The sequence below is a fragment of the Salvelinus alpinus genome, chromosome 3, assembly GCF_045679555.1.
Source record: "Salvelinus alpinus chromosome 3, SLU_Salpinus.1, whole genome shotgun sequence".
NCBI classification, from domain to species: domain Eukaryota; kingdom Metazoa; phylum Chordata; class Actinopteri; order Salmoniformes; family Salmonidae; genus Salvelinus; species Salvelinus alpinus.
In genome coordinates, this window is record NC_092088.1 from 23,335,724 (window position 1) to 23,354,857 (window position 19,134).

Sequence of the window (19,134 nt, forward strand, 5' to 3'; positions counted from 1 at the left end):
TGTAAACGTGGAACGCCTTGATTGATACAGGACATGCAGGTTTTGTTCCAGCCCAACACTAACATTTCTGATTTCTATTCACTGCCATTTTTCAGTTAAACCTCAATCTGAACCCTACTGTTGGTCAGTCTGAGACCCTGGAGCAGATCCCAGGAATGTACAATGGAAAGTGTGAGTACTCCCTTCTAAATTAGTCTTATTCATGATCAATTCACACATTTTACATACAGGCTTTTTATGTCTGTAAAATATAGCTAGCTCAGCTTGTTCCACACTGACCCTCCAAGCTCTCTCTCTCCTTCTCTCCCTTCCCCCCGTCCCTCTTTCCAGGCCTTAGGATAGAGTTGAGTATGACATGGGGGGACTCCCACTACGTGGGCCTGACGGGGTTAGAGGTGGTGGGGAAGGAGGGGGACAGCCTGCCTCTGGACCTGACCATGTTGGACGCCTCGCCACGGGACCTCAACGACCTGCCTGAGTACGGCCAGGACACACGCACCCTCGACAAGTCAGTACTGTGTGTGTGTGTGTGTGTGTGTGTGTGTGTGTGTGTGTGTGTGTGTGTGTGTGTGTGTGTGTGTGTGTGTGTGTGTGTGTGTGTGTGTGTGTGTGTGTGTGTGTGTGTCTGACCTCACAACGCTGACAATGTAGATGGATCTAACTGTGTACCCTCTGAGGATGTATTTTAAGACATGAAACGCCAAAGTGATCTAGTTAACTTGTCAACGACAACAGCGTTGCATGGGATTTTATTCAACTGACTCCAACTCGTGTGTCTATCATGTCAATGTTTATTACAGCTTTGTTTCGATATATAGCAGTGGTCGTCCTCCCTTCCGTGGTAGGCACACCTTAGACAGTCAGTAAAACAGTCATGGGTGGCTGGTAGGCCCTCATATAAACTCTCTTAATCTATGAATCCCATCGAAACTTCACCTCTACCAGTCCCTCTCCCTCCATTTTGAAATACCAGACTGGAGTAGGCCCCTACCCTCTTCTGGCCCCTCTTCCCGGGGCCCCTCACCAGTCCAGACCGATGAGCAAGCGGCTCCTCTCCTCCTGGCTCTCGTTTTTCAGGTCGGAAGAGATAGTGCTGGTCCGTGTTCATCTGGAGCATGTTGGCACACATTAGGTTGATGATGGACAGGCAGTGGTCCCAGAAGATGTCCCAGGAGCCCTTCCCAAGGAAGGGTCTCACTGGGTAGGAGATCTCGTTGCCCATGTAGGAGCAGGTCAGGTAGAGGCAGGTGATCACCACGTCCTGCAGCTGGTGCTCCGTACCCGCCTCAGAGGAGACCACCTTGCGGTATAGTTAAACGCCATGTAGGCCAGGGTGAGGGTGCTCTGGTTCCCCCAGCCGTGGTCGAGCAGGAAGCGGTCCACGCTCTGATGCTACAGCCCTGGGTCGTTGGGGGACAGGTTCTGGAGCCGGTAGCAGTGCTGGCACAGGAACTCACCGAGGCAGCACAGGAACTCACCGAGGCAGCGCAGCAGCTCGCCAAGGAAGGCTTTGACCATCACCGCCTTGGGCATGTCGGGAGCCGTGTTGGAGTTGGTCAGGGGGGCCTTCTCGACCGGCGAGGCGGTGTTGTCGGAGCTCTCGATGAGGTCTGGGGGACACTGGTCCTGGGTAAGGGTGGACAGGTTGGTGCATGACTGAGGCTTCTCCGGGTTCTCGTTGTTGAGGTGGGTCATGTTGTCCTCCTTCCGCTTCTTGTTGATAAGCGAATGTCGCTTCAGGTTCTTGTCTTTGGCGCTGTTGTAGTTCTGAACGGCCGTGTCGTGGCCCACCGTGACCGGCCCATCTCTGGCCGCCTTCTGATAGCTGGGCGAGAAAGACTGCACATTTCTCAGGAGTTGGATCAGGATGGATCAAGAGGCAGTCTGAGCAGATTATGTCAGGGTCAGTAGTGACTGTGGAAAACGAAATGGAAACTTTTTATCCATTTGAAATGCATGGCAAAGCCAGGCTACATTTTCCCACTCAGTCAACAGCATTGTGCATCGGTCAACATTAGGTTTATCAAGTCGTTATGTCGAAAATCCAAAGAATTTAAAATAGTTTCTTTGTTGATTTGAAATATAAAGACGCTTTGTTTAGCCGTAGGCTTTGGTTTCAAGGCGGTTATTGTTGTGTACATCGGCTGCCGTTCAAGGTTCTGAGATGGAGTGTCCAGTAAATTGCCTTTTCATGTCAAATGCAACATGAGGGGAAATGAAAACTTTGTGCATCCTCAGAACTGAGGGGTATACTACAAAACCGCTATCAAGGCGTTAGCCAGCCAACTTGCCTAAATATTCTGGTACAACTTTTTCTTTTGTAGAAAGATGAGCTTGAAATGGAAATTGTCTAGTTAGTTTCACAAACCTTTTTTAAATCTTTTTTTTATTGTTATTATTATTATAATATTTTTTTTACCCCTTTTTTCTCCCCAATTTCGTGGTATCCAATTGGTAGTAGTTACAGTCTTGTCTCATCGCTGCAACTCCCGTACAGACTCGGGAGAGGCGAAGGTCGAGAGCCATGCGTCCTCCGAAACACAATCCAACCAAGCCACACTGTTTCTTGACACAATGCACATTCAACCCGGAAGCCAGCCGCACCAATGTGTCGGAGGAAACACCGTACACCTGGCGACCTGGTCAGCGTGCACTGCTCCCGGCCCGCCACAGAAGTCGCTAGTGCGCGATGAGACAAGGATATACCTGCCGGCCAGTGCCTTAAGTGCTTAAGTGTAGCTTTTTTTAGTAGCCATAAAATTAATAGTTTTTTTCTGGTTGCTTATCAAAGTTGATTCTGCTTTGTAGTATACCCCTCTGTAGGCGCAACAACAGTGCACAACAAAACTGCCACTGAAAAACGTAAACAATGTCACATGGTGTTTGAAGCAGCAGCAGCTCAATGCACCATCATAAAAACGAAATGTAAACGTTTTTTTATGTATTTCAAATATCATGCTATATCCTTGCATGGAACAATTGTGTATTTGAAAAAGGGGTTTTTTCTTCTAAAATGTAAAAACAAAAACAAAAAAGTTTAAGGTTCACTTTACACTGAAGAGAACATGTACCCCTAAGTGTCCCAAGTATAACGAAGTGTCTCATAAATACCACGTTTTCATGTGCTGCATATGCTGCAGAATTACATGTATATAACCAGTGAGGTGTCTGTCTCTCTCAATTCAATTTCAATTCAATTCAAGGGGCTTTATTGGCATGGGAAACATGTGTTAACATTGCCAAAGCAAGTGAGGTAGATATTATACAAAAGTGAAATAAACAATACAAATTAACAGTAAACATTACACATACAGAAGTTTCAAAACAATAAAGACATTACAAATGTTATATTATATATATACAGTGTTGTAACAATGTACAAATGGTTAAAGCACACAAGTTAAAATAAATAAGCATAAATATGGGTTGTATTTACAATGGTGTTTGTTCTTCACTGGTTGCCCTTTTCTTGTGGCAACAGGTCACAAATCTTCTCTCTCTCCTCTGTCCAGACTCATTGACGGCCACAACATCACCACTGAAGACCAGCACATGTGGCTGATCCCGTTCTTCTGTGGCCAGCACCACACCCTGACAGTCAACTTTGACAAGGCCCATACGGTGGCTGGCCTCCGCATCTGGAACTACAACAAGAGCCCAGAGGACTCCTACAGAGGGGTGAGAGAGAGTCACTTTTTTAATCACTGGGATGGAGAACTTCCTGCCTTTTTAGTATTCTGGTGGAAGTGTCAATTGAAATAGAAATATCTGGGCCCTGTAGGTTGCCATTGCATTTCGAAGTTGTCATTTAAATGTGCGGTGCGTTGTAGTTGTACAAATCTATACGATGCCCTATAGGAGTGCATATACAACATATGCAATAACTGCCATAGATCTTTAAATAGCTCTGAATTTTGACTGAGAATGTTGTTTAAGGGGCGAATCCCTATTTCCCCACAAAAACACAATTCTAACCATGGTCCACATTTTGTTAAGACACCCATGTATTGTTCCTGTGTTCTCCAGGTGAAGGTGATCCATGTGTCTCTGGACAATACACTCATCTCTCCAGCAGAGGGCTTCCTCATCAGGAAGGGACCAGGGAACTGTCACTTTGACTTTGCTCAGGAGATCCTCTTCATCGACTTCCTCCAGAACCCCTCCACTGGCCTGGTCAACAGCAAGACTACAGCAGAGGACTTGGCCTACACACTGAAGTGAGTACTTGTAGGCTAGTCTGATCCCAGATCTGTTTGTTCCGTCTTGCCAATGACCAAAAGAGTTGGCAAAACAGCACAAACAGATCTAGGACCAGGCTAGTTGTAGGCCACCTCCCAATAGGAAGGTGTTTAAAGTAATGGCTCTGTTGTTGTAAGACGTCTGTTTTAAGATGTCCGCATGCTTCCCAGCCGAAACAGTTTGGTAGAGTTGGTGGATATATTATGATGACATTTTGTGACGTCTTTGTTAGTTTTGGACTCCGGTGAGGGCACACAACTTTTTTTCTGGAGGCGAGCCGAAGTTCGGAGCCGAAGTCTACGCCCCTTCGTCTGTGATTGGTTAACAGTGGAGATTCTAAAATAAAGTCTTTGTTGTCATTCAACGAGAGACGACCAGTTTAACATTTTTAATAGAAAAATATCTGACAGATTTCTTGAATTATCTTAGATGAATTCAGACTATTTTGAGGAAGTGTATACTGGCTAGGGCGCCTCAAAATGGACAAACAGTACTATTGACGCTTTTTTTTACTAGTTTTTGAAGCGAATGTCTTTCAAGGGAGTACTCAAGCACACTCGTTCTGTTCGGCCCAGCCGGACTGAAGCGTGCTGATGCCTTTAGCGTCTCGTAAAACAGCATTCTGCCCATTATCCGCACTGTGCCAAACACTTAGTCATGCATCAAAAGTATGACGAATTCATATGATAATTCATATAGAGTGGCTACAGATACAGAGTTTCTGTATCCCAATTTGCCCAGGCTAAAAATACAGATGTTTTTTTACGGAGCTGAGTGGCCACTCTGCTGCCTACGTAGCTGCTGTGCTGAGTGCCCACTCTGCTGCCTACGTAGCTGCTGTGCTGAGTGCTTCGCTGCCACTCCCCCCTCCTCGATCGTTTTTGTCTGGTCACTGGTGCAGTGGCAATTTTAGCATGTAAATCTTGGTGGGGCAAAAAAAACTTTTTCTTTTTTTGCATGGCAGCAAAGCAACTACACAACAATAAACAATACATTAATTGCACTATAACGGTGACAAACGGTGCCCACAAACTGCCTACATAAATCTGTCCCAACAGAGCTTTCTTTTCAGCACCATGGAGTGAATCGTTACCACTGCTCCACCTGGCTATCAGCTGAGCCTTGTCTGGCAGCAAAACAGTTCATTCAGCCTCATGTACTTCCTTTTTAAAAAAACATAGCTGATATGGCACACTTGCTTAAACAAATGTGGTTTCTACTGACAACTGAGATGTACAAACTATGGCATAAAGGAAACAATGAGTGGTTAAGAGGCAACTCGTAATTTCGATTACGACATTAATGAGCGAGCTAAGACGGGCGTAGTCAGTATAACTATTTGTTCAGAACTTTTGAAATGTACAGAGACAGAATTCAGAACACGGGCCATTCTTACAGTATTCTCCCTGTACACCAAGTCAGAACCGTAGGATAGATAAAGGGGGCAGGCATATAAGCAGACAATGAAAGCTCCTACAATATTCAATGTTGACATTTCTCAAAAACAGTCTATGGGCTACATGTGCACCACTAAGTCAAAACATTAGGCTAAGTTATGAGGGGGAAAGGCACCAAATTATTAGGGTGAGACACATGGGCTACTAACATCTTACTACACAACATACACTTAGTATTACTTTCTTAGCTACGGTATACATATCAACCCTGGCATATTACATAATTTATGCAGCAGCATACGAGACATTTTTGGACTCACCTTGTTGTGCTGTGCTCACTTGAACAGGAAGATGTCGCAGCGGTCCTTCTTGTTGGCAAATTTTGTCATCAAACTTTTTCATCAATGTCTGGCATTCTCTGGATTTATGGGGCGTTCAAGACAAATGGGAACTCTGGGGGGGGGGGGGGGGGTGACAAGGTTGAATCATGACGTCAGTGATCTTCAGGTTGGACCTCTAGAAAGAGGCCCTAGTTCCAGACTTGGAATTCCCGTTCATAACGTATTTTCCCAGTCGGAGGTCGTTTTCTTTCAGAGTTCCCAGTTGTCTTAAACTCACTGAAGTCTGAGATTTCCCAGTTCCGAGTTTCCAGTTCTTTTGAACACAGAAGAAGCCATGCTGGATTGACAGCCTGGCCAATGTATTCAACCTTTTCTGGCCCATGGTGTTTCATGTGAATGTTTATCCTTTTAAGCTTGGAGAATTGACCCTTAAACCCAGACTTGGACCACAAACCCTCTCCACTGAATTGCAGGCTAGTGATTGCTTTGCAACGCTTGCAGTTAGCCACGGATTCCTTTCAAACCACTCATTATTGAATTTGCATTTCCAACTTGTTGTGTAATGTTTATGTCCAATGGCCGGTGAGCACCAATACGTTTTATCTATAATTAATAGATAATTGTTATTAATTGTTCAGCAGTCTTATTGCTTGGGGGTAGAAGCTGTTGAGGAGCCTTTTGGTCCCAGACTTGGCGCTTCGGTACCGCTTGCCGTGCGGTAGCAGAGAAAACAGTCTATAACTTGGGTGACTGGAGTCTCTGACAATTTTATGGGCTTTCCTCTGACACCGCCTATTATATAGGTCCTGGATGGCAGGAAGCTTGGCCACAGTGATGTACTGGGCCGTTCGCACTACCCTCTGTAGCGCCTTATGGTCAGATGCCGAGCAGTTGCCATACCAGGAGGTTATGCAACCAGTCAGGAGGTTATGCAACCGGTCAGGATGCTCTCGATGGTGCAGCTGTAGAACCTTTTGAGGATCTGGTGACCCATGCCAAATCTTTTCAGTCTCTTGAGAGGGAAAAGGTTTTGTCGTGCCCTCTTCATGACTGTCTTGGTATGTTTGGACCAGGATAGTTCGTTGGTGATGTGGACACCAAGGAACTTGAAACTCTCGACCCAGCTATTTGCATGTTTTATACACAATACATTATCGACATGTTCGTACAAACTTTGTTGTCAGTATTGCAGACATGAGCACGACACAGACAGGCAGTCTAGTGATTTCATGTTCTTCTTAGGCACTGAGTTACATGCAGCTATTTACTCTCGCCACGATATCAACATATGGCGTAACTATGGCACCGGATGACACAAAACGAACTTGCCCATTGTCAAGACTCTTTCTACCCTGTCCGGATACACGCTCGGCTGCCTAGAATGTTCAGAGGTGGAACATAGCAAGACACAGACACGCAGTCTAATTAGCGATCGAATGTTCATTAGCGTTGGCTACGCAGGAGGCGGACAGGTGTTCCTTTTTCAGTAACTACGATATGGCAGCAACTATAAAGATTACACAAAATGTGTCCAAAGTGTAGGGACTGAGTCCTGCTTGTGCAACTGCGATATCTGTTACAAAAGACCGACAGAGAAGATTGTAACTTTCATTATATATATGTTCGTTCAAATCTCCTTAGGGTTTTTACTTCAGCTGTTCAGAAATATGAGGCAGAGATATAGGCTACATCATCATCACGAACCGTGATGGGAGGGGGGAGCAGCAGCTATGTTAGAAAAATGAATGTGTGCATGAAATAACACATGGGCAGAACGTGATCCGGATCCTTGCCTTTAAAAAATATGTTTCCGGAGGGGCGGGTGGAACGTGGGCGAAAACTAGCCACGGCCTATTTCATATTCTCAACTACAGTACTGCTATACAATATGAGATATAATCTTAAGGTTTGTGTCTTGTGTGGTTTTCAGAGCTGGTTCCAAAAGACAGGAGCACGCCAGCATGGACTATGAGGCCCCCATCATGCCTTGTGGATGTATCCTTCCTCCTGCTGCTCACAAGAAATAGTCCCACAGAATACAGTATGCCTTTACTAACATAACATGTCACCTTACATAGTCCCCTTACATGGACATGCAGAAATAATGCGACCAGTGGATAGAATTGACCCCAACAATAAATAAATCACCTTATAGTGGATAAAATTGACAAATATATATTATTATTGTTTTGCTTTTCGTAAATGTCATTACAATCAGTTTTGCCTGCTGGGATACTGTGATCTGGACAATCACTAAATTACTTGATGACTGCCAAAGGCCTGAGTGTGTACATGGCTCCACGTCGCTCTTCCTTAACCCTTGACCCACCAGTCATCTTCCAGCTGCAGCTGCTGACAACCTGGGGTGACCCCTACTACATCGGTATGAACGGCCTGGAGTTCTATGACCAGAACGATGAGAAGATCCCCCTTAGTGACAATAGTATCCTACCTACAATGTAAACACCACACACACACACACACACACACACACACACACACACACATACATACTGAGAACCTTCACTGCTGCAATCTGTACTTGGTGGTCGCTAGTCTCACTAGACCTGACTGGCTGAACTTCACTATATACAAAAGTATGTGGACACCCCTTCAAATTAGTGGATTTGGCTATTTCAGCCACCCCCGATTCTGACAGGTGTATAAAATCGAGCACACCGCCATGCAATCTCCATAGACAAACATTGGCAGTAGAATGGCCTTACTGAAGACCTCTGTGACTTTCAATGGGGCACCGTCATAGGATGCCACCTTTCCAACAAGTCAGTTCGTTGAATTTCTGCCTTGATGCTGTGAAGTGGAAACGTCTAGGAGTAACAACGGCTCAGCCGCGAAGTGGTAGGCCACACAAGCTCACAGTACGGGACCACCGAGTGCAGAAGCACTTAAAAATCGTCTGTCTTCGGTTACAACACTCACTACTGAGTTCTAAACTGCCTCTGGAAGCAACGTCAGCACAATAACTGTTCGTTGGGAGCTTCATGAAATGGGTTTCCATGTCCGAGCAGCCGCACATAATCCTGAAATCACCATGCACAATGCCAAGCGTCCGCTGCAGTGGTGTAAAGCTCGCCGCCATTGGACTATGGAGCAGTGGAAACGCATTCTCTGGAGTGATAAATCACACTTCACCATCTGACAGTCCGACAGACAAATCTGTCTGGGTTTGGCGGATGCCAGGATAACGCTACCTGCCCCAATGGATAGTGCCAACTGTAAAGTTTGGTCGATAAGGAATAATGGTCTGGGGCTGTTTTTCATGGTTCGGGCTAGGCCCCTTAGTTCCAGTGAAGGGAAATCTTAATGCTACAGCATACAATGACATTCTAGACAATTCTGTGCTTCCAACTTTGTGGCAAAAATTTGGGGAAGGCCCTTTCCTGTTTCAGTATTGCAATGCCCCCGTGGACATAGTGAGGTCCATACATAAATTATTTGTTGAGATCGGTGTGGAAGAACTTGACTGGCCTGTACAGAGCCCTGACCTCAACTCCAACGAACACCTTTGGGTTGAATTGGAACGCCGACTGCGAGCCAGGCCTAATCGCCCAACATCAGTGTCCGACCTCACTAATGCTCTTATGGCTGAATGGAAGCAAGTCCCCGCAGCAATGTTCCAACATCTAGTGGAAAGCCTTCCCAGAAGAGTGGAGGCTGTTATAGCGGCAAAGGGGGCACCAACTCCATATTAATGCCCATCATTTTGAATAAGATGTTCGACGAACAGGTGTCCACATACTTTTGGTCATGTAGGGTAGCTAGCGTGATACCTCGAGTCTGGCCTGAGACTGGTCACCAACCCTGGTCCTGGAAATCCACAGGGTGTATAGGCTTTCGTTATAGCCCAGCATTAAAACACCTGATTAGTTGAATCCGGTTTGTTTAGTGCTAGGGTGGAACGAAAGCCTGCTCTCCCTGTACTGTCGTCACTATCTGGCCAACTTGCAAAGTCGAAAACCCTGCCTAGTTCTCCAATTTATCTTCTTAAATTCTGATTTTAGACCTAACCTTAACCACCATGATAACCTCACGCTTAACCCTAACCTTAAATGAACACCAAAAATAGATTTTTTTTTTTTTTTTTCTTCACAAATGTCTACAATATAGCCAATTTTGATTTTAAAGCTTGGCCATAAAGTAGGAACCCAAGCCGGTACCAAGTTTGGTGAAATCCCAAACAAAAAATATACCCTGAAATAATTAAAGGGAGTCCTCTAGTGGAGGAAATATAAATGGCAGGAGTAAAGCCATAGTAGTCCATTCTTTAACAGTGCTTCTCCTAGATATTGCTGCGTTCCCAGACAGTGTGAATGTCCTGGACAGTGTGAACGGTGATGTGAGGACTCCAGATAAGCTGGTAGATGGCACTCATGATGGCAGACACATGTGGCTAGCACCGGTGCTCCCCGGACTGGTGAATCGCGTGTATCTCATATTTGACCAGCCAGTGACCGTGTCCATGATCAAACTGTGGAACTACTCCAAGACACCACAGAGGGGGGTAAAGGAGTTTGGGGTAAGTCAGTCTTCTGTTCTCTCTCCTCCTTAGTACGGTAACACTGACCATGTTCATCAGAGAGATCCAGAATTTAGGACTTGGGACTCTTGGGAATTTAGGACTCATTTCTGACAACAATGGACTAATAAAGTACTATTATTAATCTTACTATTAACTTCCCTAGATATTTTATGTAAACAATAATATGTTCTCTGTTTAACTTTCTGGGTGAAAATCAAAGCGAATAAATGAATGACTTACTGTTAGATAGGAACGTCTGTTCTTGAAAAGACACGAGAGTTCCTCCACTATGCTTCCCACAGTCTCCCGTGGGTAGCGTAATGGACGCCTGTTAGCCTTCCTTGTGTCTTCCTTTGTGTCTTCCTTTGTGTAGCTGTTAGTCGATGACCTCTTGGTGTATAACGGCGTCTTGGACAGCGTGAGCCAGGCGGCGCGGGGCATCCTGCCCACCTGTGACCCGGTGTTGCCCTACCACACTATCCTCTTCACCGACAACGCCCGCATCACCCACCGTGAAAGGAACACTGTAATCAGGTAACCCAGCATGGGATTGGCTGCTGTGACCTGATATAAGTGAATGATTTGCTCTGCTGCCTGTCCATCAAAATTCACACAGGTGCAGATTGGTTTGGCTGCTTGGCCAACAATTTGCACACATGCTTATTGGTTCTTCTGTCCAGCTGCTGTCAACGTGTTCATAGTGGCAGAGTATGTGAAGTAATTTACCATATTCATATGTTGTTAACGAAGCATGTGATAAATAAAATTTGATTTTAAATGAGTTGTTTCAAATGGAAGGAGACTGTGTAGGATAGTGGAGGAGCTGTCATGTCTTTACAAGGACGGACATTCCTATTAGTTCTATCAGTGAATGATTGGCAAGTCTTTTTCTTTGTTAAACGGAGATGTGCTCTCTCTACTCCAGCCCCCGCAGTAGTAGCAGACATCACGATCTGAAACAGTGAGTAACAGAGTCCCAGATTGGCCTTGTGTCAGTCAGCCCTCCCTCAGGTTGCGTTCATATCCCCAAGTCACCCCAGTCATCCCAACCTCCAACCCACAGCTTCGCTTGTGATGCCAAGTCCTTCAAGTTCCAACAGACCTCCTGGTCCCTTGTCACTCCACCTCTCTGTAGCTTCTTTGTAGGACATAAGACTTGGAGCTTCAAGCTTGCTTGTCTGTCCGTCCTCCATTTTGTGTCCTCCGCGGCTCCTGTGCTCCAGCCTTTCATATACCTGGCCAGATGATGCACAGGCAGAAATTAAACTGGTTTCTTTTCCCCTCCTTGTTTTGTTTTGCAGCAACTATGTGGAGGACCAAGATGTGAAGATGACCAATGAGAATCAGATAGTCCATCACAACAAGAAGAAACAAACAGCTGATCCAGGTAGCCAATGCAATTCAGTCAGAGTTTCTTTGTTCAGTAAATATACATTTTAAAATACCACGTGTAATACAATAAACAGTGAGAAGCAAATTAAACAAAAGGCTATAACTACCTTGTTACATTATCAATATTGTTAGAGGTGATATTTCTACACTATTATTGACCCAGATGTTTTGGTGTCTTTTAAACATACCAAATACAACAAAACATCTGTGTGAATGTCCCCCCTGCCTGCTGAAATGCAAGGGGAGAAAATATATATTTTTTAAACGAACTTGGAATTTCTGATGTTTTATCTATTTTTGTGTGTGAACAAACCTTAACTTTTTTGGACACTATAATTAACCAAAACCATATTTGGTTTCCCATCTTGCAGCGCTTCGGCCTAAAACCTGCATGACAGACACTGGAAAGCTGGGGAAAAGGAGGTACTGACAGACAGACGGACTGACAGGCAGACGATCAGAAAGAGAGATGGTGGTTGGTGTCTCACTGGTTAATTGTAGGGAACAGTAATGAAGGGATGAGGGTTTACTGACTATCTGCACTATCCCACTCTGGGGACTTTTAACACAAAGCCTTGACCAGCCGAAAAGAAAACAACTCCCATTGTCTTCCATCAGTCATTGAACTATAGTGTTGCCTAGTGACAGCTCTTGTGTGTGGGGTGGGTCTACTTTTGAAGAGGCTTGTACAGAACACATTGGGTTTGTATCCATCCGCACACAGGGTTGGCCTTCCACTTTCTGGTTGGATTGGTTGTCTTGTCACTCCGATCTCTCTAGACTCCAACAGATGTATAGTACCTGTGTAATACTATATCAGATTAATAGTACCTTTGTAGTACTACATCAGATGTATAGTACTTGTGTAGTGCTAACGTTACATCCGATTAGTAGTCCCTGTGTAGTAGTACTACATCACATAATAACTGTGTAGTACTACATAATATGTATAGTACCCGTGTAGTACTACGTCAGTACTGCGTCACACACGTCCAACCTTTTTGTAGTAACTCCAGTTGTGATTGTCCTTTTCACAGTGTCAGAGTGAACCTATATTAGGCTGCTATGTCGGCCATCTTTGTGCCTGGTGATGATACTACTCCTGTCTGTCGCTGCCCCTCTTGATGTTGTGCTGCGTTCACCTGCCGCTCGTGGTGCAGAGCTACTCAAAGATGAACTCCGTGGCAACAAGTACGCTCTTAATAGATGGGATCCAGATGCTACATTTTATGGATGAGTTGTGTTGATGAAAAGCCTAGTTTTAATAGCCCCTAGCCTAGTGGCATAACACATGACAATTGAGTAATGCACCTGCAATGTGCACCAACCCCATCTGAATGCTATGCAGTTAACCAGTTCATATTTTCTCTAGTCTAATATCTCACAGTCGAATGATTTTTCTAGGTGTCTGTGGTGTCGGATGGAGGTTTAACCTTTGAAAGGTTTTATAACGCAGGGTGGATAATATGACTGACTGTCTGTTGCATAAAGTAGAATCAGGCATCGGTACTGAGTATTGGTCACATTAAAGCAATAGGTCGGATACAGTTTTAAGCAGTTTTAAGCCATCCTAGGCCGCTGCATTTGCTTAACACAAAAACAGTACACTTGCTTAGATATACATTTTGCAATCCTGAATATATTAATATATAATATTTTTGATTAAGTAATATATCGGTGAAACTATAGACGTTCAACACTATGTATTACAAAGACATGTTTGCAAACTAAGTGACCTTTATTGAAGTTGTTTGATATGAAAACAGTTATTTGAGACACCCACTTGTAGCGATAGTTGTAGTTGTAGGCTAAAATGTTGTTATTTACAAAAGTTTAAATATATTATCAAGGTATATATTATTGTGTAAACAACATTTTGGCCTTTAGTTAGAAAAACACCTAAGAATATGTAACCATATGTAACCAGAAATATTTAATATGCAAACACTGAAAACATACCTCAAATAGGTAAAATGTGATCTTTACAAAGGGATGGATCTTTGCTGAAGTCTTATTTTATCTTGAATGTTTGAGTATAATCTATAGTTGGCGTGGTATACCTTATACCCAGTAGTATTTTGTTGCATGGACAAGTTACCACAGTTGTGGCTTCGGTTACAAATTTAAAAAGGTAGACCCTTGTATTTTTTAAAGAATTTGCTGCTTCATTGAGCCACAATATAGCCTATTTCTTACTAAATACTCTTGTATATGATAGAGGAGTTACATGTTGTTTTTTTTAAATGCAGTTTTATGTATTTGATTTTAAAATGTCAGTCTGTGGGTACAGGCTTCACACTGCACCTCAGTCATGCTTTGAGTGACGGTGTTATTACTGTTAAGTGTGACATTCCGTGTTGAAATATTTTTATTCTTTTTTTAATCTTGTTCAAATAAGTGTATTTTATTTGAATAAATAAAATGAAATCCTTTTAAAACAAGTGACAGAGTGAGTCTTGGTGTCATGATGTCACGTAATGCTACTTCTCTTCAATGCCCCCAGAAAATATATGGACTCTTCAGTTTGATAAATATCGCCCAAGACACTTTAATGCAGAATCTGCAACACAATTATTCTCTTTGATAAGGAATGACTACGGTATTCAGTTATACTCTGCTCACATTCCAGAGGAGTAGTGGACGACCGACCTGGAGTCCTACTCATACAAACATATTGCCATGAAGTACACTTCTTTGGAGATGCCATTCAAATTTTCCCTGGGAAGGTCCCCTGCTCCCTCTGGTCGTCCCATTTCTGGATCTGGGGGACAAACGGGTAAAATAAACATTTACTTGACAGACCAGATCGGTTAAAACCCCTACATGTTGACGTAGTTGTAACAGACCAATTATCCTGCATGATTTTTATTAGATTTGGATTGGGTATAGTCATACAGTATCTCATTTTGCGAAAGGTCAATGAACTCTGAGAGGAATCACGTTTGAATATTAATAACTCTGCTGACTAAAGAGTTTGCCTTTGTCACGTTCCTGACCTGTTTTCTCTTGTTTTGTATGTGTTTATTGGTCAGGGCGTGAGTTTTGGGTGGGCAGTCTATGTTTTCTGTTTCTATGTTGGTTTTGGGTTGCCTGGTATGGCTCTCAATCAGAGGCAGGTGTTTGACGTTTCCTCTGATTGAGAGTCATATTAAGGTAGGTTGTTCTCACTGTTTGTTTGTGGGTGGTTGTCTCCTGTGTCAGTGTTTGTCGCACCATACGGGACTGTCTCGGTTTTTGTAGTCTGTTCGTGAGTTCTTCGTGTTATATGTAAGTTCGTCGTTCAGGTCTGTCTACATCGTTTGTTGTTTTGTTAGTTATCAAGTATAGTTCGTTTTCGTCTTCGTCTGTTTTTGTTTAATAAAATATCATGTCATTTCAAAACGCTGCGCCTTGGTTCAATCCCTGCTCCTCCTCTTCGGATGAAGAGGAGGAGGAAAACCGTTACAGCCTTTTTATGGCCACTATTTGCTTGACTTGATAAGGCCGGAGTCATGTATAGCTCAGAATAGGGCTAATTGAATAAGGCCAGAGCTTTTTTCTCCAATAATGCTTACTGTCTGTTGTACCAGCAATAGTTGAAGACAGACCCCCCTTCAAATGATGTCTATAACCCTTTGAACCCAGTAACCTCTTTAATAAAAAATAAAAAAGCCATGCTTGAAATTCAGTTAAGTGTAGCAAATCACACTATGTACCATAATAGCCTGTTGTTTTGCTTTTTAAGTGAAGAAAAATGTGTAACAGGATGAGCAATGGACACATGACCTCAAATGACCTCAATGTACTTATAGACCAGTCAGTCAACCCACAGATTGTGTTATCAATACTGTAGGTCTACTTCAGAAATCCTTTCCAATTCACTTAAGGACTTTTAGCTAATGAAATAATATCTTAAAAGCATTACCCAGGAAATGGGGCACAGTGATTTGTAGACCCTCTTATACCAGTCACACGGGGCAGTGTCGACTCCTTTGGCGTCCAGGGATTTTTGGCAGCGATGATAATCTATAAATATAGCGACAACAATGGGGATGTTAGGGGAAAAATGTGCACGTCAATGAGTTCGGGGCAAGGGTTGTGGTCTTGTCAGTGGTCTTGTGTAAATATAAAAAATTGGATTACAGTCCTCTAAAAAGGTTACGGTCAGGGTCTTTAATTTGAACCCTTATTTTACCAGGTAAATGAATCACCTTTTTGACACACATTCTAAAATAGACGTTTTCCACAAGGACATGGTTCTGTCCACAAAATGAATTGGCACACACCAAACACATTCACAATTAAGAAAAGCACTGGATAGATAAAGGATTTATCTGTACTTGCCTACGTGACTGGTATGACTACAGGACCAGAGTCCTAGACTTTGACCTTGGAGTCCAGACTTACCCAGATAGTTGTAGAAGCAGTTCCTTGTCTGATTTTGATTGGGGAATCTGGCATCGAAGGGAGCAGTGCGGTAGTTCTGGAGCTTAGTCGCAATATCCTCTGCCATTTTTAGTTCTGTCGGGAAAACATGCTTGAATGAGGAGGATGCAAGAAAATGGAATAACCTCTGTCAAAAGCCTACAATGACGCTATCAATTGAAGGCAGGGCCGACCCCAGGCATAAGCGACATAAGCAGTTGCTTAGGGCTCCCGCCAGCTAGGGGGCCCCGACCCAAAAATATATAGAAATATATGTATGTACGTATGTATGTACGTACACACACACACACACTATATATTATACGTATGTGTGTGTGTGTGTGTTTATTATACATTTTTGGCAACTCAGTCATGTTCTCACCTTACTGAGAGTAAGAATAATAGAATATAGCAGGTGCAATTTCGAAATGTGGTTGTGCATCAGCAGTTTTTCTCTTGTTATGTCAGTCACTAACAGTCACTCAATTGGCCATGTCAGCTGACAATTCTTTGATTGGTAGTTAGTTTAGCCAGCTATCTAAACTTGTAGTAATCATGGCCGAAAACCAACCGGACACGCAGGGCACGTGTCCATGGGCCCTGACCTCCAGGGGGCCCATTTTGATTTTGTTCATCATTCTCACTCAGATAGCATATTAACATTGCATAAGTCATGGCAAAATGTTTGGAATTGCAGGAAATTAGCTTTAAAACTGCAAAAAGTTCTCTCCACCCGATGGCAAAATATGTAGGATTGCAGGAAGTTAGCTGTAAAACTAAAGAACAAAATGTCTCTGCCCCATGGCAAAATGAGTAGAATTGCATGAAATGTGTTATACATTTTTTTACATGTTCTGTCCGCCCCATAGCAAAATGTGTAGAATTTCAGGAAATTCGCTGTAAAACTGCTAAATGTTTCTCTCTGGCCCATGGCAAAATTTGTAGAATTGAAATTCAGTAGAATTGCATGAAAATTGTTATACAATTGCAAAATGTTCTCTCCACCCCATAGCAAAATGTGTAGAATTGCAGGAAATGTACTTTAAAACTTAAATGTTTCTCTTTATCGTCAAGAGGGGGGGGCCACTAAAATGTTTTTTCACGAGGTGCCCCCCCCAACCAAATCTCGCTTAGGGCCCCCAAAAGGCAAAGGCCGGCCCTGAGTGAAGGTGACTAAAAAGCTCCTTAGCAGGTATGATGAGGCTATGTTTAGGCTACACTACAGACAAAATAGTCTAATTTCAATTGTCTACGACCTAAGTGTCGATTTTTAAGGAAAAGTACCAATAAGCATTTCTGTGGTTACAGACCAAATGTTGTCACTGAGGATAGAAGTGGGGCGCCACAAGCCTAATACAATGGCCACTTTTCTACATTACAGAACTTAATTAGACGAATTGGTATTTAGGTACAATAATACAGAAATACAATAGACTAATAGGAACGCCAATACAATGTTCTTAAGCATAATCACCCATATCTAAGAAGTAGCCTTCTTAATCAATATGAATTAGTCCTAATTACGTTTTTTTGTCTGTTAATTTAGAGTGTTGTATACGATAAACAAGTCACTCGCAAGCAAATGAGGAAATAAAATAACTAGGCGAATGATCGACTTGTTTGCTCATGGTTTCATTTTCAGAAGCTTCCCACCTTAAAACACTATATTCGTGTTGCATAAAATATGGTGTAGGCCTAATATAGGCAGATTTTTATTTAGGCTTATACTAAAAATGTAACAAATATTTACCTTTGTGGCAAGTGCTGCGTTGTTCAAAGTGACTATTGTACTGACGATGATGATACCCGAACACCACGCGTAGGTTCCCTTGGCTGATGACTGGAGTGCGCCCTTGCGCGCGCGCTGGTCTTGTGGATGTTGTAGCCGTGCAGTCCTATCAAAACGGTATGGCGGACGCAGGTCACATTGGAATGACTGAGATAGTTTAATCATGTGCAAGATCGATCACATACAACTAAGGATAAATCACTGGAAACCTTTAATTTTACCCAAAATATGGTAATTGCCATCATTTGTGTGATATTATAGGTGTATGGCAAAACATGATAGCCTACATTTTGCAGTTGAGGAAGTGGCAGTTTAACAGGAATTCTGTCCGCCTGTTACTAGTAGATAATTGATATAGGCCTGGCCTAATGCCAAAATAGGTTAGATAAGACAGAAAAAAAGTTTTTATTTGTAAATAATAACTGTAATCTGTACAGTATGTTACACTGATAACTTTTGGTGAATGAATTTAATGAAGATAGGCTAGGTTGAATGAGTTGAATTTTAGCCAGCTGTATTTGGGTACCATTTTGGGACATGGAATGGATGCAAATCCATTGCCAAGTTAAAGTTACAATTGCTGCTATTCAGATGCGCCTATTGATCAATCGATGGATATAGATGGACAGACATCCATCAACACATGCGGGCTATCATTCGTATGTCTGAGCTGGTTTAATCGTTCTGTCGGTTTGTAAAACAATAACCATATACAAACTTTTTTATTTTTTCCTACACTATAAAGATCATTTTCAAATGAACCCAAACAAACGCCGAGACAACCGTCACTGCGCAACAGTCTCCATCTCTTCAGACATTGAACTTTCCCTTTTCTGGACGAGTCTGCTCTAGACCCGAGTGGCGCAGCGGTCTAAGGCGCTGCATCTCAATGCAAGAGGCATTGGTTCGAATCCAGGCTGCATCACATCCGGCCGTGATTGGGAGTCCCATAGGGCGGCGCACAATTGGCCCAGCGTCGTCCGGGTTTGGCCGGGGTACGCCGTCATTGTAAATAAGAATTTGTTCTAAACT

At 43.2% G+C, this 19,134-nt stretch overlaps 2 protein-coding genes and 1 pseudogene across 5 annotated transcripts in view; 1 reads left to right on the forward strand and 2 right to left on the reverse strand.

Annotated features, from left to right (window-relative positions):
- Positions 1-14,356, forward strand: part of LOC139570329 (katanin-interacting protein-like) — a 29,075-nt gene extending 14,719 nt beyond the window's left edge. For 3 of the 4 annotated variants that reach the window (XM_071392126.1, XM_071392125.1, XM_071392128.1), the window contains 11 exons: positions 96-171; positions 331-508; positions 3,513-3,678; positions 4,027-4,217; positions 7,908-7,972; positions 8,310-8,420; positions 10,282-10,514; positions 10,891-11,051; positions 11,819-11,904; positions 12,281-12,332; positions 12,947-14,356. In XM_071392126.1, coding sequence (XP_071248227.1) covers positions 96-171; positions 331-508; positions 3,513-3,678; positions 4,027-4,217; positions 7,908-7,972; positions 8,310-8,420; positions 10,282-10,514; positions 10,891-11,051; positions 11,819-11,904; positions 12,281-12,332; positions 12,947-12,968 — 1,341 coding nt within the window. In that variant the 3' untranslated portion in view covers positions 12,969-14,356. Of the gene's footprint in view, positions 1-95; positions 172-330; positions 509-3,512; positions 3,679-4,026; positions 4,218-7,907; positions 7,973-8,309; positions 8,421-10,281; positions 10,515-10,890; positions 11,052-11,818; positions 11,905-12,280; positions 12,385-12,946 lie in introns of all 4 variants that reach the window. The other variant, XM_071392127.1, reaches the window with a different exon arrangement.
- LOC139569653 (cyclin-dependent kinase 5 activator 1-like) lies at positions 1,021-1,998 on the reverse strand (annotated as a pseudogene).
- Positions 14,357-14,432: 76 nt separating the features above from the next.
- On the reverse strand, positions 14,433-18,404 carry cox6b1 (cytochrome c oxidase subunit 6B1). The gene is made up of 4 exons (XM_071392131.1): positions 18,064-18,404; positions 16,296-16,409; positions 15,814-15,914; positions 14,433-14,670 (listed from the first exon to the last, which is right to left on the reverse strand). The coding sequence occupies exons 2-4, from the start codon at positions 16,399-16,401 to the stop codon at positions 14,617-14,619; spliced, it is 261 nt and encodes an 86-aa protein (XP_071248232.1). The 5' UTR covers positions 16,402-16,409; positions 18,064-18,404; the 3' UTR covers positions 14,433-14,616.
- Between the last annotated feature and the right edge of the window lie 730 nt (positions 18,405-19,134).

Excerpts from the sequence above, each read along its gene's own strand:
- cox6b1 (XM_071392131.1), bottom strand. The coding sequence starts at position 16,401 with ATGGCAGAGGATATTGCGACTAAGCTCCAGAACTACCGCACTGCTCCC. Across the intron at positions 15,915-16,295 it reads CTGCTTCTACAACTATCTGG|ATTATCATCGCTGCCAAAAA; the intron begins GTAAGTCTGGAC and ends CTATATTTATAG. Across the intron at positions 14,671-15,813 it reads CACTGTGCCCCATTTCCTGG|ATCCAGAAATGGGACGACCA; the intron begins GTAATGCTTTTA and ends TTTGTCCCCCAG.